At 42.4% G+C, this 25,733-nt stretch overlaps 1 protein-coding gene across 1 annotated transcript in view; it reads left to right on the top strand.

Annotated features, from left to right (window-relative positions):
* The window catches only part of DCX (doublecortin), a 112,010-nt gene that overhangs the window by 1,261 nt on the left and 85,016 nt on the right, over positions 1-25,733 (top strand). Inside the window, exon 2 of the mRNA XM_032620135.1 lies at positions 7,791-8,131. Coding sequence (XP_032476026.1) covers positions 7,791-8,131 — 341 coding nt within the window. The remainder of the gene's footprint in view (positions 1-7,790; positions 8,132-25,733) is intronic.

Raw genomic sequence — 25,733 nt, 5'->3', positions numbered from 1 at the left:
ATGCCTCCCTACCCCACCTTTTAATGGGTGTAATATATGTGATCAGTTTAACCTGACAATACTTTAAAGGACAGCACTCAGGAGTGGTGATAATGAAAATGTTCCCCCCAAAACCTCTTCCCACGCTCCAGCCCTCCCTCCTCATTCTTTCCATTCCCCCAAGCAAAGATGAGTTTGGAACAGGCAGGTCTCTCTGAAACAGCCGGCAAGGAAGGAGAAACGACGCATTAAAGGACTTGGTATGGATGGGAGTGCCCCGCCTCTGCTTCACTGCTTCTAGGTTTCTTGTGTTTCTAGACAAAGGAGCATGAGGGCTTCCCTTGTACAAGACCACCTTCTCGCAAGTAGCTACTGTTTCTCAAGTCAGGTTGAGTGATTTGGGGCTAGTTACTTATAAGACAGTGTCCATATGGCTACTGGATCTAGGTCTCGGGATTCAAGTCTGAGGTCTTTCTTCAAGCTGACCTTGAGAAACAATGCTGAGGAGGCTTAGATTATTTGATCAGGTGCTGGATGGCCAGGTGGAGGTTAATCCTAGGCTTCTTCTGAACATTGAAGGATTGGCCATCCTAGCAAATACCTTAAAATAAAGGAGAGTCAGGGCAAACTTGAAGGACTTGAAGCTAGGCTGAGGGAGCTGTCCAACAGCGTAATCGATAGGGTGTGTGTCTTTTGTCACTGGAAAATCCACATCTCAGTCAAACTGGAGGGGTTTCTCTGTAAGAATTTTCATAAACAAAGCACCCTGAATCACCCAGTATGTCCTCATCATTTCCACTAGCTGCGATCTTTTAAAGACCACGATACGTGCTCGGGCAGAATTCTGAATCAAGTGACATTGTATTTGGAGCAAGGATTAGAATGTTCTTGTGTCTGATATAAGAGTGGTGTCATGCACAGATTGCCCACTCCCCCAAATCCATTTTTTAACATGTCTTGCTCAAGGACTAGCCCTTGATATTGATTTTCCTCCCTGGATTTCTCTGTGTGTGTGTGTGTGTGTGTGTGTGTGCGTGTGTGCGTGTGTATTGGGGTGTGTGTTGTGATAATCTTAGCTCAATATAGGTAATAAATACAATTTTGAAGACTGCAGCTTCCTTTTCTCTTGATCCTTTTGAGTCCTGCTAGATTGTACTCCTCTTTTCTACCACTCCCGGCTGCAGTAGTAGTACTTCCTGGTGAATTTCTGGACTCTGCAGAATGTAAATAAGGCTCAGTTGCATTTATGCACAAGTCACGTACAACCACAAACTGCAGTGGCCCTCAGTGCCCTTTCAGTCCTGAGTATGGCCCATCCAGTCAAGGAAATTCTGGGGTATCTCTGGGGCAGCATTGAGAAATGTGACCAATATCCCACTACCACAGAGCCAGATGGGAAAAGGTACAGATATGAAGAGGATAAAGAAAAAGGGTCTTTTTCTCTCCTATTTTTTGTCCTTTGCAACTGTAGGAATGGAGGACAGAAGTCCTTTACTTTTTTCACCTTTGGAAGAGGTTAAAAGAAAGATTTTAAAATAGTAATTCATACATGTTGCTTCCCAAGAGACTTCAAATTGAAAAAGTTTGGAAAGATCCCTGGGTGAAGAGTCAGAGGCATTGGGTTCTCATCTTAGAGGCAGAAGATTATAATAGGAAAAGAAATCTTTGGAGTCCGATTTGGTTCAAATCCCAGTTCTGCCACCTGCTAGCTTGTGTGAACTCGGGGGAAACCATTTAGACTCCCTGAGCCTCAGTTGTTCATCTGTAAAGTGGGAATAACTGCTTTGAGGATTAAATAAAACAATGGATACGAAGTGTTTAGTATTCTGCCTGGCACATGATAGCATTCAATAAAGGGTGGCTGGTACTATTTGAGTCATCCTAGTTTATAGCTGGTTAAGCTACATGACTATAAGTTTGTCCTTATCATCACTGTGACTAATGTTCTCTCTTTTTAAAACAACGTAAAAAAAAAACAACCTTATTAAGGTACAACTTGCATACTGTAAAATTCACCAACTTAAGTGTACAGTTCAATGAAAGTGTACAGTTCAATGACTTTTAAAAAATTTACAAGTGGTGAGACCATCACCATAATCTAATTTTATACCATTTCCATCACCCCAAAAAGAAACCCTGTGCCAATTAGCTGTCACTGCCCATTTCCCGTATTCTCTCCAGCTCTAGGTGACAACTTATCTACCTTGAGTCTCTACAGATTTGCCTATTCTGGACATTTTATGTAAATTGAATCATACACTATATGGTCTTTTGTGACTGGCTTCTTTCACTTACAAAATGTTTCCAAGGTTTGTCCATGCTATACCATGTATCAACACTTCATTCCTTTTTTTCTTTGAGGGATAATATTTCATTGTATGTATAGACCACATTTTGTATATCTATTGTAATATTCTTATCTGTAAAATGAGACTAATAATACCTGCCTTCTTTATCTATTAGAGTGATTGTGAGGATAAAATTAGATGATAAATATGGAAACACATTGACAAGGTAAAACTACAGCTACGAGGGACTATTATTGTTCACGATGTAAAAAAAATAATATAAGAAAAATGGTACAGATGAACCTATTTGCAGGGCAGGAATAGAAACATAGACGTAGAGAACGGACATGTGGACACGGGGGGTGGGGAAGGGGAGGGTGGGATGAATTAGGAGATTGGGAATGACATATATACACTACCATGCGTAAAATAGATAGCTAGTGGGAACATGCTATAAAGCAGAGGAAGCTCAGCTTGGTGCTCTGTGACGACCTAGATGGGTAGGATGGGGGTGGGTGGGAAGGAGGTCCAAGAGGGCGGGGATATAGGTATACATATAGCTGATTCACTTCATTGTACAGCAGAAACTAATACAACATTGTATAGCAGTTACACTCCAATTAAAACAAATGATGCCAGTGAAGGGTTGGAATAGCCAGTGGCTCCCAAACCTGGCTGCCTTTCAGAATCTTTTAGAGCGTTAGAAAAATATCAATTCCTGGGCCACGCCCCGGATTTGTTGACTCAGAATTTTCAGGGCTAGTGCTCCAGAGTCTGTTTTCACAGATTTCCCCAGGTGAGTCTTATGAGCACTTAAAGTTGGGAAGTACTAGATTAAGTGATCTTGACGGTCCCCTTCAGCTATGTACAATGGTGGGAATTCCTAGCAATACCTAAACCTTTGTTGTTGTTGTTGTTGTTGTTTTTTTGCGGTATGCGGGCCTCTCACTGTTGTGGCCTCTCCCGTTGCGGAGCACAGGCTCCGGATGCACAGGCTCAGCGGCCATGGCTCACGGGCCCAGCCGCTCCGTGGCATGTGGGATCTTCCCGGACCGGGGCACGAACCCGTGTCCCCTGCATCGGCAGTCAGACTCTCAACCACTGCGCCACCAGGGAAGCCCTGTTTTTGTTTTTTGATTTGTAGATCTTAAAGGAATGATGGAGCATAGAACATACTATGTTTCCAAATGGCCTCATTATTAAGTATTTAGCCTAAAATAAAATGAAATAGAAAGCAATTGGTCAATAATCTCTCTGGCCTTGTGGCACTCCTTTGTCTAATGCCTCTAGTCTACTGTCTGCTGCTAGATACTGAAAGTATTAAGGGGACCATTTTGAACCAAAGTCAGGTTATTGATGTCAGCTTTCCCACAGCTCCTTGGGTACACGAACAGTCTTCATGAAGCCAGACAGAATGTGGCCATATACGTATTAGCCATATTCCCAGTGGGTCAGTGAATGAAATCCACCAGTGACTTTTCGTTTTGTCTTGTTTAGTCTTCCATTGGAGAATTATTCTTCCTTCATGTACTGTCTAATTCCTTCCCCACTTCCTCGTATGTAAGTACCCAGATCAATCTTAGGGGTGTCCTTTTGAGCATTATTATGCAGACCATGGGACAGAATATTTGCAATTGTGACAGTCTTGTTGGAAGATCTGTATGGTGACACCAGCTATGATCCACTTTCTTTGCCATAGCCCATTTGTTCCAATGAGACGAAACCACTTCCTCACTAATTTATCCTCTTAACTACTAAAGCAAGCACACTGCCAAAGAGGAGGATTTTAAGATACCTGGGAGACTGATACATCACTAATAGACCTGATAATACAATAAGCCACCATTTAATATTTTCCTTCTTGCGGGAGAAAGCCCAGGAAAAGAGGAGAAAGCCCAGGCAGAAGTGCTTTTGCACTGAGCAGCTATAAACATGTTTAATGTTTTTGAAAATGGAGCTTTCCTGAAAGTGAAGGGAGGTAGACATTAGATCATCTTGAGCCCATAGCTTGTTCCCTTCCTGCCCTTTCAGCTGTGCTTCCATGACTTCATTTCCTTACCCCCTCGCCCTGAAGCAGATTGTCGATTGTCACCTTGCTTGGCTCTGAAGCCAGCTTTCCTTCTAGGCTTCTAATGAGTGGGAAATGGCCCCTGGAAGCTGTGGCAGGATGGGAACCCAGCTGTGTAAAGGTGCAACACAGAACCAGGAAGCTTTGGTCGAGAGAAGCAGCACATTTGATGTCTTTCCAGTAGTACAAGGGGAGAGTCCTCAGTGGTGGGCCCCTATTTCTTTTCTTTAACATGTAAGTACCATAACAACTTTATCTCCTAGAGCCTGTTTGAGATGGAAAAGAGGTGAAAATTCCTTCTTACAGACCTTAAGAGCTGGAAGGGCCTTAGACGTCACCTAGCGCAATAGCTTCAATTTGTAGACAGAATAGCTGAGCCTCAGAGATTAAATGATTTGCCTGATGTCATACAGCTTGTAAATGCCTGCCTGGGATTTAAATCCAGGTCTATCTGACTCCCCCTCAACCACCACAAACATCCTGCCCTCTGGTAGGGGATACAGATAACGGGGGAGGCATGTGTGGGAGCAGGGGGCGTATGGAAAATCGCTGTACCTTCCCCTTAATTTTGCTGTGAACCTAGAGCTGCTCTAAAAAAAGATAGTCTTAAAAGATATTCTGCCCTCAGTGTGCACCAGCAGAGGCAGCAAGTGGCTTTGCTAGGTGTTATCCACGAAGCTACCACATTTGGCCTTTGACGCAACTGGAGGCCTCCTTTCAGCCAGCAGGAAATATGATCTTTGAAGCCTGGGTCCCGGGCAGTGCTCATGTTATATAATGATTATAGCTCAGTTCCAAGATGGTTGCCCTTGCTGCTGCTGCTTTTCTTTCCTTCAGCTTCTACTCTTCCTCTTTTCATGTCCTTTCTCTCCACCCTTTCTTCCTCCTTTCCCTCTTAGCTCTTTTTCTTGTTCTCTCTCTGTTCCTTCAGATTAGGGCCTTAATAATAATGATAGCTGGCATTTGTCAAGTGCTTACTGTGTAGCAGACTCTGGGCTCAGCCCTGCCTATCATGCATCACCTGCTCTGAGCCTCAGAACAACCTTAAGAGGTAGGTATTGTTATCATCATCCCCACTTTGCAGACAAATAACTGAAGCCAAGGGAGGTTAGTCTGCCCAAGGGCACACAACTAGGAAATATTGGGGAACCCCATTGTGACTGACATCACATCAGCTGCTCTTTTTCCATTACTTCATATTGGGGCCAAAAGGAAAGAGAGTGGAGAGACTAAAATGTACTGTTGGAAAGTGTTCAACATAGATTTGGCTGAGAGCTGGGCCCTCTGAAAAGTTCTTGGGTGCCATATGATACTATAGCTGTCTGCCATCATGTTCATTTTCATGGGGGATGGTTAATCATACTCATAGTTCAGAGGCTTAAGAGGTTTAAGAGATGGGAGCAAAAAAAGTCCAGAGTCCTAATAGGGCTGCGCAGCTGACTCTCCAGAGGAGACTGTGGATGAGTGAAATCATAAATATATAGCCTCATACATTTGCACACCACCAGTTGTCTGACAGAGTTTCAAAGTACATGACAAATTACGGAAAACATCTGACTCAGAGGCAGTGACCTCGTGGAAGTTGCCCGTGCATCTGGTAGAGTGCCATTTCTAGGGTATGGGGAATCCTGGCTGTGAATATAGGGGGGAAGTGAAAGGGTCCCTTCATCCTTTAAGTCAAAAATTAAAGAGCACATCCTCTAATCACTTGTGTAGGATTGGGTTAGCCAGTGGCAGCCAGAGAAATTAGGGTTTCTTTAGGCTGCGGTCTTTGATCGCCCCATCCTGGCTGTTGCACGCATGCACCAGGTGTAGGAGTGAGGGCCTGTGCTCGTCTACAAACCACGCCTTGGTCCCCTTGTCAAGACAGAACACTAGCAGCATCTGGGACTCAGAGCAGTGTTGGAAGCCACTTTGCATACGTTACAAGCCACTTACCTTCCCGCTCCACACACACATATAAATGTCCTCAAAGGTGCCCTACAGAATCTCACTGAATCTTCTCTGAGCACTAACTGAGAAATTTATCAGTTAACACGACTTAAAGGCTTTGGTGCTACAGCAAAGCAATCAATATTTGCACAGGGAGTGAATCATCAGCCCCGGCGTTTGTGAATGTCTGCTCGGTTCTCCTGCTGAGACCGAAGGAAGAGCCATCAGATTATAATTGTGTTTAATGCTTTCTTTGCACGGGCTCGGATTGATTGATTGATTGATCGATCGATTTAGCGTTATTACTGATGAGTTAAGCCTGATTCAGTCACACTGGTTTTCTGCATCTCAACCTCTGGATGAACTTCTGTATACCTTGAGGCTAATGTGTTTCACTCAAAAAATTCAACCTTTTCCAATAGTCTCTCCCCGAGGCTGAGCCTCTCTTCCTCTTTTCTCCAGCTTCTAGTCCCAGGTGTCTAATCCCTTCCTCTTGCCTCTGGCCCCTGCATTTCTTCCGCTGTACTAGTCATTTCCTCTAGCCCATGATAAATGTGAAAATTACACTAGATCCTTCCAATCCATAAATCAGGCTGTATGGTGTATTCTCACATCTCCACCTCATTACTTGTGGCAGCCAAGGGTGAGCACTGGTGAAGATGGCCCTGAGTACACCGAGCTAGTGTGTGGCATTCAGGAAGATGGAAAGATGAGGGGTGGGTGGTGGAAACGGGAGAGCATTTCTCAAGCAAGAGCTAGACTTGCAGACACAAGGAATAGTGTGTGTGTGTGTGTGTGTGTGTGTGTGTGTGTGTGTGTGTGTGTCTACAGGTTGTTATTTAGATAGTTTCTCCACCTGGGTATGGGGGTAAAAGACACAATGATACACACATACATGCATTCACCACACACACACATTTCACATTTTAGTATTCTACTGCTTTGCCATATACTCTGTACAAAGTACAATCGGGCTTCTTGGCAAGTTTGCACCGTATGCCCGATACACAACGTTACTTTGGTCACTTTGACTTGGAATAAAAATGTATTGATTTTGAAAGTTCTCTTCAGTTCATAATATAACAAATAGGGCTGTGAGTCCAGAAATAGGACAGGAACATTAAGAAATAGAGACATGTTAAAAACGCTCTAGTAATGCCCCTAGGCATTAACACACATCCTAGGAGTTAATGTAAACTTTTCAATTCAAATGAAATCATATCAAACTTGAGAACCCCACTTGTTAGATTATACTTAGGTATGTTCATTATCCTTGGGACCCTTAGCTTTACAGGATTTTTTTCAACTAAGTATGCCATTATGATGAAGAATATTTTGCCGATGACTTGCTCTTGAATTTGAATGAGCCCAGTCGTTAGAGGGCCTAATTAGGAATTGCACATGAAGTTTGTTATTATCACCATTTTTCCAGAAGTCCTACTTCGAGGTCAGTGTGTATTAGTTTGGTTAGAATAGTCCATATACCTGCTGTTAAACTAATCACCACTTATTTCTTCCCTTAGGGGAAAGCTATGTTTGCTCCTCAGACAACTTCTTTAAAAAAGTGGAGTACACCAAGAATGTCAATCCCAACTGGTCTGTCAATGTGAAGACATCTGCTAATATGAAAGCCCCTCAGTCCCTGGCTAGCAGCAACAGTGCCCAGGCCAGAGAGAACAAGGACTTTGTGCGCCCCAAGCTGGTGACCATCATCCGCAGTGGGGTGAAGCCTCGGAAGGCTGTGCGTGTGCTTCTGAACAAGAAGACAGCCCACTCTTTTGAGCAAGTCCTCACTGATATCACTGAAGCCATCAAACTGGAGACCGGGGTTGTCAAAAAACTCTACACTCTGGATGGAAAACAGGTAGGTGCTTTTTCCCCGGATTATACTTCTTCTCATTTGTTCTAAGTGCTTGGCTGACCATCTTACACCTCGGACATCATTTCTGGTTGGGAGACTCTTCCTCTACCTCTCATCATCCCTACCTGATATATTATGTCTCATTTGAGAGGAAGGTCTTTTCAACAGACAAAGCAATGGACCAGGAATGTGAGGCTTTGAAATTCAATCTGTTTCTGACTTACCAGGTAGAATGGTCACTTATAAGCTTCCTTATCTGCTAAGAAAAGATGTGTTGGAGCCTAGGTCCTACAAACTCCTTGGAATATGAATTTAGCTAGTGCATGATGCAACCTGGATTGTCCAATGTATGCGACTAGAAATGAGATTTGCTCACTCATTTCTTCTTAGATACTCTTACATTGGTATTCAGCATCCATTCTGATGAAAAGAGGTGGAAGTGACCCTCATATTCTATGACAGGAGAATATGAAGGGAAGCACTGAGGTTTCTGGTTCGTTGTCTTTGCCTCACACTAGACCACATTTTTTCTCTCTCCCTTTTCCATGTGACATAGCTGTCTTAATCTGGTTCCACTGATGGTTTGTGTGGAAAGGGGCTATTTCAGGATCCTAAAATTAGCCCAAGAAAGATGGTGCCATCTGTTTCTCTCCAAATCAGGTTCTTCATGTCATTGGTTATGCTACTAAAGTGCCACCTATATTAATATCTGGGAAAGAATGCAGCCAGGCGTCTCCATCAGACAGATGCACCATTCCCTTGAGCACAGGGAGCTGTAAATATATGACAAAAAATGTTCCAAGGGAATTGGAACAGTGGCTGGTTTCTTTGGCTGTAAAGAGAATCCTGGTCCCTCATCAGATAAGACAAGTGTGGATTATTATCAGTCCATACTTTCTACCTCTTAAAATACCTTTGGTGTTTGAACAACTATATAGATTCTTAAAAAAAAATAGATTCACCATATCAGGATAATGAGTGTTCAAATGCAGAACTGTGCCTCCTCCCGTAATCTCTGATACATACTGTGTGCTACAAGATTCGAAGTTTCTGGGAAAATGCACACTCATATACGTGGTAATTTGGATAAACGTGTGACTTCTATCTGTTCACCGCCATTTTGTGATCTGAGAGAAACCTGGAGGTACTGGTTGTTTGTGATCTGTGTTTGTTGTACCACAGCAATGGGTTTGTCTGCGATGGGAAAAGTTCTAACTCCTAAGCATCTAAGAGTATCTCTTTTTTGAGGACCAAGTGTATGATGAACAGGAGCCGTCCAGGAACAGGATTAATCATCGTAAACCTCACCTCGGAGAAGCAGGGTCTAGGAATTTTATGATCAGTGGATCTTAGCGTTGAGGGTGACCCTAACTCTAGAAGCCATGACATTTAATCTCCCTCCTATGGCAGGGATATACTCTACAGTCATTTCAATTTCATAAAACAGCCTATTTCACTGTTGAACAGCTGTGATTTTTAGAAAGATTTTTCTAACATTAGGTATAACTCTGCTTCCCTGTACCTTCAGCCTCTTGAAGAAGTACAGGAGAAATAAAAATCAAGGACGTAAGACTGGGATTTAGAAGACTTAGTTTCTAGTCTGGGTATTGCCACTTACTCTGTGACGTTGGGCTAACCACATAACTGTCCTGAGGCTCACGCTTCTCCTCTGTACAAAGGGGCTAATCACACCTGCCCTACCCATGTTCACAGGATTCTCATGAAGATCAAACGAAATCACGGATATGAAAGCACTCTGTAAATCAAAACACGCAATGTAAATACGTATGCATACAATTCATCATTGAGGAAATATGTAAATTGTCAGACAATTTACATATATATTAATAAATGTTAGCACTCTTCCCCCTACTTTACCTCCATCATTCTTACCACAAATTTCCAGCATTTTGTGGGATGTACCATACCTCAGCATTCTGTGATTGTTCCTAATAATAAATAAAGGGACACATCCGCCTCTTAGGTAAACAAGCTCCAGTCCAGTGATGGGTGGATTTTCATCCTACAGCAAGCTTTCCAACTCCTTTCAAGGATTGGTTCCCATTTCTTTGGGGAACACGTTAGGAAATGCCAGAGTATGATATGGTGTGTGTACAGACACGTCAGGGAGGAGTGCGCAAGGGAGCAGGCATCACTGCCTCTGCACATACTGTTCCTTCTCTTTTTTTTTTTTTTTTTTTTTTTTTTGTGGTACGCGGGCCTCTGACTGTTGTGGCCTCTCCCATTTGCGGAGCACAGGCTCCGGACGTGCAGGCTCAGCGGCCATGGCTCACGGGCCCATCCGCTCCGCGGCCTGTGGGATCTTCCTGGACCGGGGCACGAACCAGTGTCCCCTCCATCGGCAGGTGGACTCCCAACCACTGCGCCACCAGGGAAGCCCATGTTCCTTCTTTTTTAAAATGTCTCCCTCTGCCTACCCTGACCCCGGGGGTCATCTTTTAAGCCCTACCTCAAATATCATGTTATTTCTGAAAACTTCTCTGCAAAGTTAAAGTAATCTTAACCTTTGTGTTCGTTTGTTTTTTAATGCTTAGCTCCTGATTCATGGTGGGTGCTCTATAAATGTCTGTTGACATAAGGAGATTCTCACATGGCCCAGGTAGCTGTTCTGATATGTTCTGAGAAGCCCTCTGTTTTCAGTGTCCCAGAAACTATCCTTAGGTCTATCAGAAGACATAGGGGGGCTTCCGAAGGAGTGCGTATTCCACCCGGGCAGCTCCGATCTATTGCTCACTTGGAAGTCACTGAGAGCAGACTTTGAAAGCAGTTTTTCCCAAAGTGTATTCTGAGAACTGTCCCCGTCTCCCCACCCCCAGGAGCTCTTCATAAAAGGGTTTTGTGGTCAAATAAAGTTGTGAAATGCTGCAAATTATATGCCTTTCTTAGAGATTCACATTGCCCATTGGCACATTAAATGTTCTGAGAAGTCCTGCAGAAAGGAAACCCATTTAATTTAGACCCGGGATTTCCCAACCTTTTTTAACCGCAAACATAGGGAATACACAGATACACGCACACACGCACACATACACACACTCTCTAGGAGCACACTAGGAAATGCTGTTTACAGAATATGCTGAATGATTAGGAGCTAACTACTCTAACCTCACTGGTATGCATGGGGTAACCCACAAATCAAACATTGTTGTGTGGTTACGGCAAGGACATTAAATAACAAAATTTGGGGGTGCAAGGACAAAACCTACTAATTACAAAATAGGTGCTGAGTATACTGAAATTTGGTGCCAAATTCAAAATTTTGGAGCCCAGCCCATCTCCCAGTTCTAGTGATGACAGCCCTAATGTTAACACCTGTCAGTCACTTTGATTACTGGTGGGTATTCTTACTACTTGGGAATATGATCTTCCTCTGTGCAGGCTGAAGGCACATGTGTTGCAATGGCTCGGACTCGCTTGGATGAGATTCCATGCCTGTCTTTGGCTAAATGTGGCACCAGGCAGAAAAGGACAAAGTATGGTCAAGGCTGTTTGTTATGGAACGTTTTTATCATGAAGTCAAGGCCATCACTTGGTTTCAGTCTTGCTCTAACTGGATCCCAAACAGACCAAATCAAGTAGTTTTCTCCCCCATTGTCTAAATAATGATCAGTTAAAACAGCCCAGTTGATTATACCAGTTTTATTGTTGCTTCTGTTCTCATGTGTACTATTTGACTGATTGGCTTATGCTGATGGACAAGAAATCTGTGGACATGGCTCTTATCTCTTTCTGTTTTTATTTTGTTCGGATGTGCTTTTGGAGCCTTTGATCTTTTCAGGGCTTATGTTTTGCCGGTATAGAAGACCAGTTTCCTCAGAGATATTTGTGGTCTGTGTAGGCAGGGAAGCTAACCATCACTAGTAGGACGAGGTCCCAGTTTATTCCTCACCTCAATAAGAAATTGCTAATGGAATAAGGAGTAGTTAGTAGCGCTCTGGCTACTCCCACGGGCTGTGGTGGATTTCTAGGAGGTCAGGGAAAACACGATGAAGACTTGGATGATGACGCATATTAGTTCACTCTCAGGTGAAGGTGTTCTTTTGATTCCTTGGCAGCTGGAGTGATTGAAGTGTGTTGACAAAATTATCCAACTATTAATTTCTATAATCAAGTCACGTGTGGACCTTTATGCTTAAACGTAATGGACGCATAAAAACTGGAACCCAGATTTCTGGTTCACTTGGTAGTAGTGGCTCAGTAGATACATGGTCTAGCCTTAAATTCATTTCTGTAAAGCACAGGGCATGGTGCTTCTGTTTTTTTAGAGATGCAGAGCTTTAATAACAGACTTTTAGCGTTTTGGCGTCTTACACAGGGCTCCAGCTGGTCCTCACACCATCCATTTTCATGCTATACTTATTGGCATCTCTATTCTCCGTTTTGCCCATATTCAGGTTCTGTGCAGAGATTCACTGTTGCCTCAAGATCCCTGCCTAAGGGATAAGTATGGCCTTTAGGATTTGTGTTAGCTTTGTTGGGCCAGTCTTCAACTGGATGAATTTATTTTGTGTTTCTGTCTATATCTTTCTAGTACTAACTACTTGAACCAGGAATTTTAGGTCTCAGAATAACAAAAGAGGTTTAAGCTGATTCCAAGATTACCCAGAGCCTTGGAAGCTAGAACAGGAGTTTTAAGAAATGTGTTGAACCCGAAGATGGTAGAATAGGAAAATGAGAGCATGAAGGATGTTTGAACTGCCGCTAAGTATTCCAGGAAAGACTTGCCCCTTCCATCTTGCTATACTAAATAACTGGGTGCTGGAAGCACAAAGGTAATTGCAGAAAACACAGGAAGACAAGTTGGATCTAACCTTGGAAACATTGAGTGCATTTCCCAAGGTGGATGTGACTTTATTTTGCTTGTGTAGCTGGTATTTCTCCATGCCCCCCACCTCTGCCCGCTTCAGCCACATCTGGTCTTACTTATGCTCCCTGGCCTCCAGGTCTCCCAGAGGCAACCCCTCTCTCCTCCTAGTGTTGTGTCCTGTTAGTCGACCTTGGGCTCAATCGAAAAGGCCACGTGGACATAAATTATGCCCCAAAAGGGAGGTCATTTATCATTGACCTTCGCTTGAGAAAACCAAGGCTGGAAAGGTAATGTTTGCATTACCAAAAGTTCCCCCTTCTCAACCTTCCACAGATTTGATTCCTGGAGACAGGATTTGAGACGATTGGCTTGAACATGAAGTAGAAAAGAGCAAAGAAGGGAAGCCAGGCTGGGCTCTTTGAAAGGAGGTAGTTTGCAAACTACCTTGCTATATGTAATATAGACTTCAAGATGTCTCACACTGAGGTAGATTTTATGCTTTAAAAGAAGGCTTAAGGGAATTTGCTGGTGGTCCAGCGGTTAGGACTCGACGCTTTCACTGCGGTGGCCTGGGTTTGATCCCTGGTCAGGGAATTAAGATCCTGCAAGCCACACGGCACGGCCAAAAAAAAATAAGATGGAAGTGGCCAAACATCGAATATACTGTTGTTCTTCTGGAAAGAAAAGACCAAGTGTAGTCTGGTGATTGGTTATTTCTTCAGTAATTTATCATCTTAGAGTTTTATTCTTTTTTTTTTTTTTTGCGGTACGCGGGCCTCTCACTGTCGTGGCCTCTCCCGTTGCGGAGCACAGGCTCCGGACGCGCAGGCCCAGCGGCCATGGCTCACGGGCCCAGCCGCTCCGCGGCATGTGGGATCCTCCCGGACCGGGGCACGAACCCGTGTCCCCTGCATCGGCAGGCGGACTCTCAACCACTGCGCCACCAGGGAAGCCCGGAGTTTTATTCTTGATGAGATGCTCTTGGCTCTGATCAGTGATTGAGCTGGGGCTTGGTCCTTTCACTCAAAAGCTTTGGCACGGTATTCCAGTCTCCCACACTGACTAGTCTATCAATATCCAACATTAGCATATGGAGAGAGCCCTAAACTGGGATTCAAAGACCTGAGTTCTCGTCTTCACTGTGTTCTCCGCTAGCTATGTGTTATGGGGGCCGATCACATCTCTTCTCTGGAGCTCAGTTTTTGAGATAAGTACATGACCTATAAGAGTACTTCTGGCTCCATGTTAACAGAGTATTCATCTTACCGTGTTGCTTCTGTTTAGATATTTTCCCCTAAGCTGCTACTATTCTCAATGCCCTCCACCTCTCTATGCTCCTAGGATCTCCAACCTGGTATAGTAATCACCTTGGTGGATATGTTGTTTTCTAGGATGGTCCCTAAAGGTATTTGCACAGTTCTTATATTCAGATCTTTCTTGACACCTGTGATGACATGACCAAAGAATATTTTCAAACTTGTAATTTTGATTTGACCGCCTTTTCTTTCCAATGTGGATGATATGAGAAGCAGAGGGTGGAGGAATCACAAAACGAAGAAAGATGAAAGCCAGCCTGCTAACTGCCAAGCATTTAACAGTGCCATTATTAAGGTGTCTTCAACATAGTGGTGCTATTTTCAGTGCTGAAAAGAATTATTGACAATGGGAGAGGCTAGCATCAGAGCTATTTCTTGAGTAAACTGAGGAGGATCATTAAGTGGGGACTGATCCAGGGATGCAGGCTGTTCCGTTAGCAACCATTGAAGTAACTGGCCTCTTGTTCTTAGTTCTTTACTTTCCTCTTTCTCATTATTGCCATTCCCTCAAAGTGGAAGAAAATGCGTTGTCTCCAAATATAGTTTTAAAGATAGCTTCATTGAGATATAACCTCCATACCATACAATTCACCCATTTTGTGTACAATTCAATGGCTTTTAGTATGTTCACAGAGTTGTGTATCCATCCCCAGGATCAATTTTAGGAAATTTTCATCACCACGAAAAGAAACTCTGCACCCTCTAGACATCATGCTCCAATCCCCCAGTCCCCCCATTGCTAGGCAGTCACTTATCTACTTTCTCTGTCTCTACAGATTTGCTCATTCTGGAATTTTAATGAATGAAATCATGCCATATGTGATCTATTGTGGCTGACTTCTTTATTTAGCATGTTTTCAAGGTTCATCATGTTGTAGCATAGCACTACTTCATTCCTCTTTATGGCTGAATAATATTACATTGTATGGATATACCACATTTTATTTATTTATTCATAATTTGATGGACATTTGGGTTGTTTCAACCTTTTGGCTATTATGAATAAAGCTGCTATGAACATTCATGTTCAGATTTTTATGTGGACATATGTCTTCATTTATCTTGGGTAAATGCCTAAGAATAGTATTGCTGGGTTACATAGCATGTATATGTTTACATTGCAAGAAACTGCAAGACTATTTTCTAAAATGGCTGCACCATTTTACATCCCTACTAGCAATGTAGGAGGATTCCAGTTTCTCCACATCTTGCCGACACTTGTTATTGTGTATCTTTTTATCAGAGTCATTCTAGTGGGTATAAAATGGTATCTCATTGTGTTTTTTTTATTTGCATGTCCCTAATAACTAATGATATCAAATGTATTTTCACATGCTTATTGGATATTTGTGTATCTTCTTTGTTAAACTGTCTATTTAGATCTTCGCCGTTTAAAAAATTGAATTGTCTGCTTATTATTGAGTTATAAGAGTTCTTTATATATTCTGGATACAAGTCTTTTATCACATACGTAATTTGCAAATATTTTCTCCCACTCTGTAGTATGTGTTTCCATCTTTTTAATGGCTGTCTTAATTTTTCAAGAGCAATTTTTTTTCATTTTGGTGAAATCCAATTTATTAATTTTTGTGTATGGTATGAGGTAAGGGTCAAGGTTTTGCTTTTCTTCCTTCCTTCCTTTCTCTTTCTTTCTTTCTTCCTTCCCTCCCTCTCTCCCCCCTCCCTTCCTCCCTCCCTCCCTCCCTCCCTCCTTCCTTCCTTCCTTCCTTTTTTTTGCAAATGTATATCTGATTTTTCCAGCACCATTTGTTGAAAAGATAAGACAGGTTTTTTAAAATTTGATTTTAATCTGAGAGTTAGAAATAGCAGTGGCCCATATATCCAGCGAGTACCTTGGCATCAAAAGTTAGCAGCCAAATTCTCTGAAGTTTTCTAGAACTTCCAAGAACTGTGGATGTTAACTAATGGCACAGAAGTTTCTCCTATATAGGTGCTCTGGAACAGTGACTCAATCCAAAGCTACAAGAGTGAGGTTGGCTAAGCCTCACTAAGAAGGAAAAAACTAGAGGACTCAAGGGAAGTGAAAAGTTCCTTGGCGGTGCCCCCCTTGCTCTAGACTCGTGATGTTCTCACCCCAGACCCATCCAAACCTGCTTGTTTCCATGTCCTATCCCTTCAGGGTAGTGTTAAGCAGGATTGGGGCAGAGGAGTAAGGAGATGCCAAGAATTGCTTGGGTTACTTTTTTTTTTGGTAAAAGCTTAATTGAGATATAATTCACATACCATATACTTCACCCATTCAAAGTGTATAATTCAATGATTTTTTAGTGTATTCATAGATATGTGCAGCCATTGCCATAGTCAATTTTTAAACATTTCATCACCTCTAAAAAAAATCTTATACCTTTTAGCTACCACTCCCCTATCCTCTATTTCCCATAGCCCTAAGCAACCACTAACCTACTTTCTGTATCAGTAGATTTGCCTTTTCTGGGCATTTTATGCAGGTGAATCGCACAATATATAGTCTTTTGTGACTGGTTTCTTTCACTTAGCGTAATGTTTCAAGGCTCATCCATGTTGTAGCATGTATTTGGATTTCATTCCTTTCTATGGATGAATAACATTCCATTATATGGATATACCACATTTTATTTATCCATTCATTGTTTGATGGACATTTGAGTTGTTTCCCTCTTTTGACTATTATTACTAATGCTGCTAAGAACATATGTGTTTTTGTGTGGACATTTTTTTTTTTTTTTTTTTTTTGCGGTACGCGGGCCTCTCACTGTTGTGTCCTCTCCCGTTGTGGAGCACAGGCTCTGGACCCGCAGGCTCAGCGGCCATGGCTCACGGGACCAGCCGCTCCGCGGCACGTGGGATCCTCCCAGACCGGGGCACGAACCTGTGTCCCCCGCATTGGCAGGTGGACTCTGAACCACTGTGCCACCAGGGAAGCCCTGCACATATTTTTTTTTAACATCTTTATTGGACTATAATTGCTTTACAATGGTGTGTTAGTTTCTGCTGTATAACAAAGTGAATCAGCTATACATAAGCATATATCCCCATATCTCTTCCCTCTTGCGTCTCCTTCCCACACTCGCTATCCCACCCTCCCTATCCCACCCCTCTAGGTGGACGCAAAGCACTGAGCTTTTCTCCCTGTGCCATGGGGCTGCTTCCCACTAGCTATCTGTTTTACATTTGGTAGTGTATATATGTCAGTGCCACTCTCTCACTTCGTCCCAGCTTACCCTTCCCCCTCCCTGTGTCCTCAAGTCCATTCTGTACATCTCCATCTTTATTCCTGTCCTGCCCCTGGGTTCTTCATAACCATTTTTTTTAAGATTCCATATATAAGTGTTAGCATACGGTATTTGTTTTTCTCTTTCTGACTTACTTCACTCTGTATGACAGTCTCTAGGTCCATCCATCTCACGACAGTTAACTCAATTTCATTTCTTTTTATGGCTGAGTAATATTACATTGTATATCTGTGCCACATCTTCTTTATCCATTCATCTATTGATGGACACTTAGGTTGCTTCCATGTCCTGGCTATTGTAAATAGAGCTACAGTGAACATTGGGGTACATGACTCTTTTTGAATTATGGTTTTCTCAGGGTATATGCCCAGTAGTGGGATTGCTGGGTCATAAGGTACTTCTATTTTTGGTTTTTTAAGGAGCCTCCATACTGTTCTCCATAGTGGCTGTATCAATTTACATTCCCACCAGCAGTGCAAGAAGATTCTCTTTTCTCCACACCTTCTCCAGCATTTATTGTTTCTAGATTTTTTGATGATGGCCATTCTGACCGGTGTGAGATGATATCTCATTGTAGTTTTGATTTGCATTTCTCTAATGATTAATGATGTTGAGCATTCTTTCATGTGTTTGTTGGCAGTCTGTGTATCTTCTTTGGAGAAGTGTCTATTTAGGCCTTCTGCCCATTTTTGGATTGGGTTGTTTGTTTTTTTTGATATTGAGCTGCATGAGCTGCTTGTACATTTTGGAGATTAATCCTTTGTCAGTTGCTTCCTTTACAAATATTTTCTCCCATTCTGAGGGTTGTCTTTTTGGCTTGTTTATGGTTTCTTTTGCTGTGCAAAAGCTTTTAAGTTTCATTAGGTCCCATTCGTTTATTTTTGTTTTCATTTCCGTTTCTCTAGGAGGTGGGTCAAAAAGGACCTTGCTGTGATTTATGTCATAGAGTGTTCTGCCTGTGTTTTCCTCTGAGAGTTTTCTAGTGTCTGGCCTTACATTTAGGTTTTTAATCCATTTTGAGTTTATTTTTGTGTATGGTGTTAGGGAGTGTTCTACTTTCTTTCTTTTACATGTAACTGTCCATTTTTCCAGCACCACTTATTGAAGAGGCTGTCTTTTCTCCATTGTGTAGTCTTGCCTCCTTTATCAAAGATAAAGTGACCGTATGTGTGTGGGTTTATCTCGGCTTTCTATCCTGTTCCATTGATCTATATTTCTGTTTTTGTGCCAGTACCATACTGTCTTGATTACTGTAGCCTTGTAGTATAGTCTGAAGTAAGGGAGCCTAATTCCTCCAGTTCCGTTTTTCGTTCTCAAGATTGCTTTGGCTATTTGGGGTCTTTTGTGTTTGCATACATATTGTGAAATTTTTTGTCTAGTTCTGTGAAAAATGCCAGTGGTAGTTGGATAGGGATTGCATTGAATCTGCAGATTGCTTTGGGTGGTATAGTCATTTTCCCAATGTTGATTCTTCCAATCCAAGAACATGGTATATCTCTCCATCTGTTTGTATCATCTTTAATTTCTTTCATCAGTGTCTTATAGTTTTCTGCATACACGTCTTTTGTCTCCTTAGGTAGGTTTATTCCTAGGTATTTTATTCTTTTTGTTGCAATGGTAAATGGGAGTGTTTTCTTAATTTCTCTTTCAGGTTTTTCATCATTAGTGTATAGGAATGCAAGGGATTTCTGTGCATTAATTTTGTATCCTGCTACTTTACCAAATTCGTTGATTAGCTCTAGTAGTTTACTGGTAGCATCTTTAAGATTCTCTATGTATAGTATCATGTCATCTGCAAACAGTGACAGCTTTACTTCTTTTCGATTTGGATTCCTTTCATTTCTTTTTCATTCTCTGATTACTGTGGCTAAAACTTCCAAAACCATGTTGAATAAGATTGGTGAGAGTGGGCAGCCTTGTGTTGTGCCTGATCTTAGTGGAAAGGGTTTCAGTTTTTCACCATTGAGGACGATGTTGGCTGTGGGTTTGTCATATATGGCCTTTAATATGTTGGGGAAAGTTCCCTCTATGCCTACTTTCTGCAGGGTTTTTATCATAAATGGGTGTTGAATTTTGTCGAAAGCTTCCTCTGCATCTATTGAGATGATCATATGGTTTTTCTCCTTCAATTTGTTAATATGGTGTATCACATTGATTGATTTGTGTATATTGCAGAATCCTTGCATTCCTGGAATAAACTCCACTTGATCATGGTGTATGATCCTTTTAATGTGCTGTTGGATTCTATTTGCTAGTATTTTGTTGAGGATATTTGCATCTATGTTCATCAGTGATATTGGTCTGTAGTTTTCGCTTTGTGTGACATCGTTTTCTGGTTTTGGTATTAGGGTGCTGGTGGCCTTGCAGAATGAGTTTGGGAGTGTTCCTCCCTCTGCTGTATTTTGGAAGAGTTTGAGAAGGATAGATGTTAGCTTTTTTCTAACTGTTTGATAGAATTTACCTGTGAAACCATCTGGTCCTGGACTTTTGTTTGTTGGAAGATTTTTAATCACAGTTTCAGTTTCAGTGCTTGTGATTGGTCTGTTTATATTTTCTGTTTCTTCCTGATTCAGTCTCACTAGATTGTGCTTTTCTAAGAATTTGTCCTTTTCCTCCAGGTTCTCCATTTTATTGGCATATAGCTGCTTATAGTAATCTCTCATGATCCTTTGTATTTCTGCATTGTCAGTTTTTACTACTTTTCATTTCTAATTCTATTGATTTGAGTCTTCTCCCTTTTTTTCTTGATGAGTCTGGCTAGTCTGGTTTATCAATTTTGTTTATCTTCTCAAAGAACCAGCTTTTAGTTTTATTGATCTTAGCTATTTCCTTTATTTCTTTTTCATTTATTTCTGATCTGAGCTTTATGATTTCTTTCCTTCTGCTAACTTTGGAGTTTTTTTGTTCTTTTTCTAATTGCTTTAGGTGTAAGGTTAGGTTGTTTATTTGAGATGTTTCTTGTTTCTTGAGGTAGGATTGTATTGCCATAAACTCCCCTTTTAGAACTGCTTTTGCTGCATCCCATAGTTTTTGGGTTGTCATGTTTTCATTGTCATTTTTTTCTAGGTATTTTTTTATTTCCTCTTGATTTCTTCAGTGCTCTCTTGGTTGTTTAGTAGTGTATTGTTTAGCCTCCATGTGTTTGTATTTTTTACAGATTTTTTCCCTGTAATTGATATCTAGTCTCATAGCGTTGTGGTCGGAAAAGATACTTGATACAACTTCAAATTTCTTAAATTTACCAGGGCTTGATTTGTGACCCAAGGTATGATCTATCCTGGAGAACATTCCATGAGCCGTTGACAAGAAAGTGTACTCTGTTGTTTTTGGATGGAATGCCCTTTAAGTATCAATTAAGTCCACCTTGTTTAATGTATCATTTAAAGCTTGTGTTTCTTTATTTATTTTCATTTGGATGATCTGTCCATTGGCGAAAGAGCAGTGTTAAAGTCCCCTACTATGATTGTGTTAATGTCAATTTCCCCTTTTATGGCTTTTAGCATTTGCCTTATGTACTGAGGTGCTCGTATGTTGGGTGCATAAGTATTTATAATTGTTATATCTTCTTCTTGGATTGATCCCTTGATCATTATGTAGTGTCCTTCTTTGTCTCTTGTAATAGTCTTTATTTTAAAGTCTATTTTTTCTGATATGAGAAATGCTAAGCCAGCTTTCTTTTGATTTCCATTTGCATGGAATATCTTTTTCCACCCCTCATTTTCAGTCTGTATGTGTCCCGAGGTCTGAAGTGGGTCTCTTGTAGACAGCATATATACGGGTTTTGTTTTTGTATGCATTCAGCCAGTCTGAGTCTTTTGGTTGGGGCATTTATTACATTTAAGGTAATTATTGATATGTGTGTTCCTATTACCATTTTCTTAATTGTTTTTGGTTTGTTATTGTAGGTGTTTTCCTTCTCTTGTGTTTCCTGCCTAGAGAAGTTCCTTTAGCATTTGTTGTAAAGCTGGTTTGGTGGTGCTGAATGCTCTGAGCTTTTGCTTGTCTGTAAAGGTTTTAATTTCTCCGTCGAATCTGAATGAGATCCTTGCTGGGTAGAGTAATCTTGGTTGTAGGTTTTTCTCTTTCATCATTTTTTTTTTTTTTTTTTTTTTGCGATACGCGGGCCTCTCACTGCTGTGGCCTCTCCCGTTGTGGAGCACAGGCTCCGGACGCGCAGGCTCAGCGGCCATGGCTCACGGGCCCAGCCGCTGCCGCGGCATGTGGGATCTTCCCGGACCGGGACACGAACCCATGTCCCCTGCATCGGCAGGCGGACTCCCAACCACTGCGCCACCAGGGAAGCCCTCTTTCATCACTTTTAATGTGTCCTGCCAGTCCGTTCTGGCTTGCAGAGTTTCTGCTGAAAGATCAGCTGTTCACCTTATGGGGATTCCCTTGTATGTTATTTGTTACTTTTCCCTTGCTGCTTTTAATATTTTTTTCTTTGTATTTAATTTTTAATAGTTTGATTAATATGTGTCTTGGCATGTTTCTCCTTGGATTTATCCTGTATGGGACTCTCTGTGCTTCCTGGACTTGATTGACTATTTCCTTTCCCATATTAGGGAAGTTTTCAACTATAATATCTTCAAATATTTTCTCAGTCCTTTTTTTTTTGCTCTTCTTCTGGGACTCCTATAATTCGAATGTTGGTGCATTTAATGTTGTCCCGGAGGTCTCTGAGACTGTCCTCAATTATTTTCACTCTTTTTTCTTTATTCTGCCCTGTGGTAGTTATTTCCACTAGTTTATCTTCCAGGTCACTTATCCATTCTTCTGCCTGAGTTATTCTGTTATTGATTCCTTCTAGAGAATTTTTAATTTCATTTATTGTGTTGTTCCTCATTGTTTGTTTGCTCTTTACTTCTTCTAGGTGCTTGTTAAACGTTTATTGTATTTTCTCCATTCTGTTTCCAAGATTTTGGATCATCTTTACTGTCATTTACTCTGAATTCTTTTTCAGGTAGACTGCCTATTTCCTTCTTCATTTGTTTGGTCTGGTGGGTTTTTACCTTGCTCCTTCATCTGCTGTGTATTTCTCTGTCTTCTCATTTTGGTTAACTTACTGTGTTTGGGGTCTCCTTTCTGCAGGCTGCAGGTTCGTAGTTCCCATTTTTTTTGGTATCTGCCCCAAGTGGGTGAGGTTGGCTCAGTGGGTTGTGTAGGCTTCCTGGTGGAGGGGACTGGTGCCTGTGTTCTGGTGGATGAGGCCGGATCTTGTCTTTCTGGTGGGCAGGACCGTGTCTGGTGGTGTGTTTTGGGCTGTCTGTGACCTTATTATGATTTTAGGCAGCCTCTCTGCTAATGGGTGGGGTTGTGTTCCTGTCTTGCCAGTTGTTTGGCATAGGGTGTCCAGCACTTTAGGTTGCTGGTCATTGAGTGAAGCTGGGTCTTAGCGCTGAGATTGAGATCTCTGAGACAGCTTTCACCATTTTATATTACATGGGGCTGGGAGGTCTCTGGTGGTCCAGTGTCCTGAACTCGGCTCTCCCACCTCAGTGGATCAGGCCTGACACCAGGCCAGAGCACCAAGACCCTGTCAGCCACACAGCTCAGATGAAAAGAGAGAGAAAGAAAGAAAGAAAGAGAGAGAGACAGAGAGAGAGAGAGGGAGACAGAGAGAGAGAGAGAGACAGAGAGAGATTAAAATAAAAAATATATTATTAAAAATTAAAAAAATTAAAAAGTAATAAATAAAAGAAAGAAGAGAGCAACCAAACGAAAATACAAATCCACAAATGTTAACAAGAGCTAAAAACTATAGTTAAAAAAACAAAGAAACAACAAAAAAAAAGGACATACAGAACCCTAGGACAAATGGTAAAAGCAAAGCTATACTGAAAAAACCACACAAAGAAGCATACACATACACATTCACAAAAGGAGAAAAAAGAAAAAAATATATATATAAAAAGAAAAAAAAGGAAGAGAGCAACCAAATCAATAAACAAATCTACCAATGATAATAAGCTCTACATACTAAAGTAAGATAGACATAAAGCCAGAAACAGATTAGATGTAGAAAGCAAACCCCAAGTCTACATTTGCACCCAAAATCTACCCGCCTCAATTTTGTGATGATTCGTTGCCTATTCAGGTATTCCACAGATGCAGGGTACATCAAGTTGATTGTGGAGATTTAGTCCAATGCTCCTGAGGCTGCTGGGAGAGATTTCCCTTTCTCTTCTTTGTTCGCACAGCACCTGGGGTTCAGCTTTGGATTCGGTTCTGCCTCTGCGTGTAGGTCACCTGAGGGCGTCTGTTTCCTGCCCAGACAGGACGGGGTTAAAGTAGCACCTGATTAGGGGGCTCTGGCTCACTCAGGCCGGGGGCGGGGGAGGGAGGGGTATGGAATGCGGGGCGAGCCTGCGGCGGCAGAGGCCAGCGTGACATTGCAACAGCCTGAAGTGAACCGTGTGTTCTCCCAGGGAAGTTGTCTCTGGATCACGGGACCCTGGCAGTGGCGGGCTGCACAGGCTCCCAGGAGGGGAGGTGTGGATAGTGACCTGTGCTTGCACACATGCTTCTTGGTGCCTGCAGCAGCAGGCTTAGCGTCTCATGCCCGTCTCTGGGGTCTGCGCTGATAGCCGTGGCTCGCGCCCGTCTCTGGAGCTCGTTTAGGTGGTGCTCTGAATCCCCTCTCCTCACGCACCCCGAAACAATGGTCTCTTGCCTCTTCGGCAGCTCCAGACTTTTTCCTGGACTCCATCCCAGCTAGCTGTGGTGCACTAGCCCCTTCAGGCTGTGTTCACGCAGCCAACCCCAGTCCTCTTCCTGGGATCTGACCTCCGAAGCCGGAGCCTCAGCTCCCAGCCCCCGCCTGCCCAGGCGGGTGAGCAGACAAGCCTCTCGGGCTGGTGAGTGCAGGTCGGCACCGATCCTCTGTGCGGAAATCTCTCCGCTTTGCCCTCCGCACCCCAGTTGCTGCGCTCTCCTCCATGGCTCCAAAGCTTCCCCCCCGCCACCCCCTGTCTCCACCAGTGAAGGGGCTTCTAGCGTGTGGAAACCTTTCCTCCTTCACAGCCCCCTCCCAGAGGTGCAGGTCCTGTCCCTATTCTTTTGTCTCTGGTTTTTCTTTTTTCTTTTGCCCTACCCAGGTACGCGGAGAGTTTCTTGCCTTTTGGGAGGTCTGAGGTCTTCTGCCGGCATTCAGTAGGTGTTCTGTAAGAGTTGTTCCACGTGTAGATGTATTTCTGACGTATTTGTGGAGAGGAAAGTGATCTCCACGTCTTACTCCTCCACCATCTTCAAGCTATCTCCCCAAAGCTTCTTAACTTTAAAACCAGACCCCCAGTCCATCTATTAGAGAGCATCTGTTTTTTCTAGATTTACAATACTTTTATTCTTGATACCACAGACTCTACCCTTTCCAGGACTTGTGATATTAGCTCCTGAGGAAAAAAAAAACAACCAGCTTGGGTATAGGGAGACACCGTAGTTCTGTATTATTAGCTCAGTGGTCTTTATCCAGGGCAGTGTTGCACCCCCCAGGAGGCATTTGGCAATATCTAGACACATTGTTGGTTGTCATAAATGAGGGTGGGGTGCTACTGACGTCTAGTTGGTAGAGGCCGGGGATGCTGCTAAACATCCTACAATGCACAGAACAGTTCCCTACAACAAAGAATTATCTGACCCAAAATGTCAGTAGGGCTAATGGTCGAGAAACCGTGTTACAGGATAAAGTGCAAGGCAGACATGACGGAAGATGAATCTGAGAGGAAGTCAAGGGCAGGATTCGGGAATAACCTTGTAAACTATGTTAAGGAGCTTGGATGTTATCCTATAGGGATAGAAAGCCCTGAAGGATTTTAAGCAGAGGAATAACATGGTCAGATTTGCAGTTTGGGTTAGTCACTCTGTTGTTCTGGATTTGAGGAAGATGAAACCAGTAGGGAGACCAGGTAGGAGGTTGTGTGGTAGTATAGGAAAGGAAATAGAAGGATCTAAACCCAGGCAGTGGTAGTAGACATAGAATTTGAGGATGTGTTGTTTTTCTACTGCTGTGTAATAAATTACTACAAATGTAGCCATTTAGAGCACCAGCCATTTATTATCTCACAGTTCTGTAGGTCAGAGTTAAAGCAGACTTGACTGGGTTCTCTGTTTAGGGTCTCACAAGGCTAACGTCACAGTGTCAGATGGGCTGAGCTTTTATTGGGAGGCTCTGAGGATGAATCTTGGTCCAGGCTCATCTAGGTTTTTCCGGCAGAATTCAGTTCCTTGAC

This window comes from Phocoena sinus, chromosome X (genome assembly GCF_008692025.1).
Source record: "Phocoena sinus isolate mPhoSin1 chromosome X, mPhoSin1.pri, whole genome shotgun sequence".
NCBI lineage: Eukaryota > Metazoa > Chordata > Mammalia > Artiodactyla > Phocoenidae > Phocoena > Phocoena sinus.
Note: the sequence above shows the minus strand (reverse complement) of the source record. Positions and strands in the feature narration are given on the sequence as shown.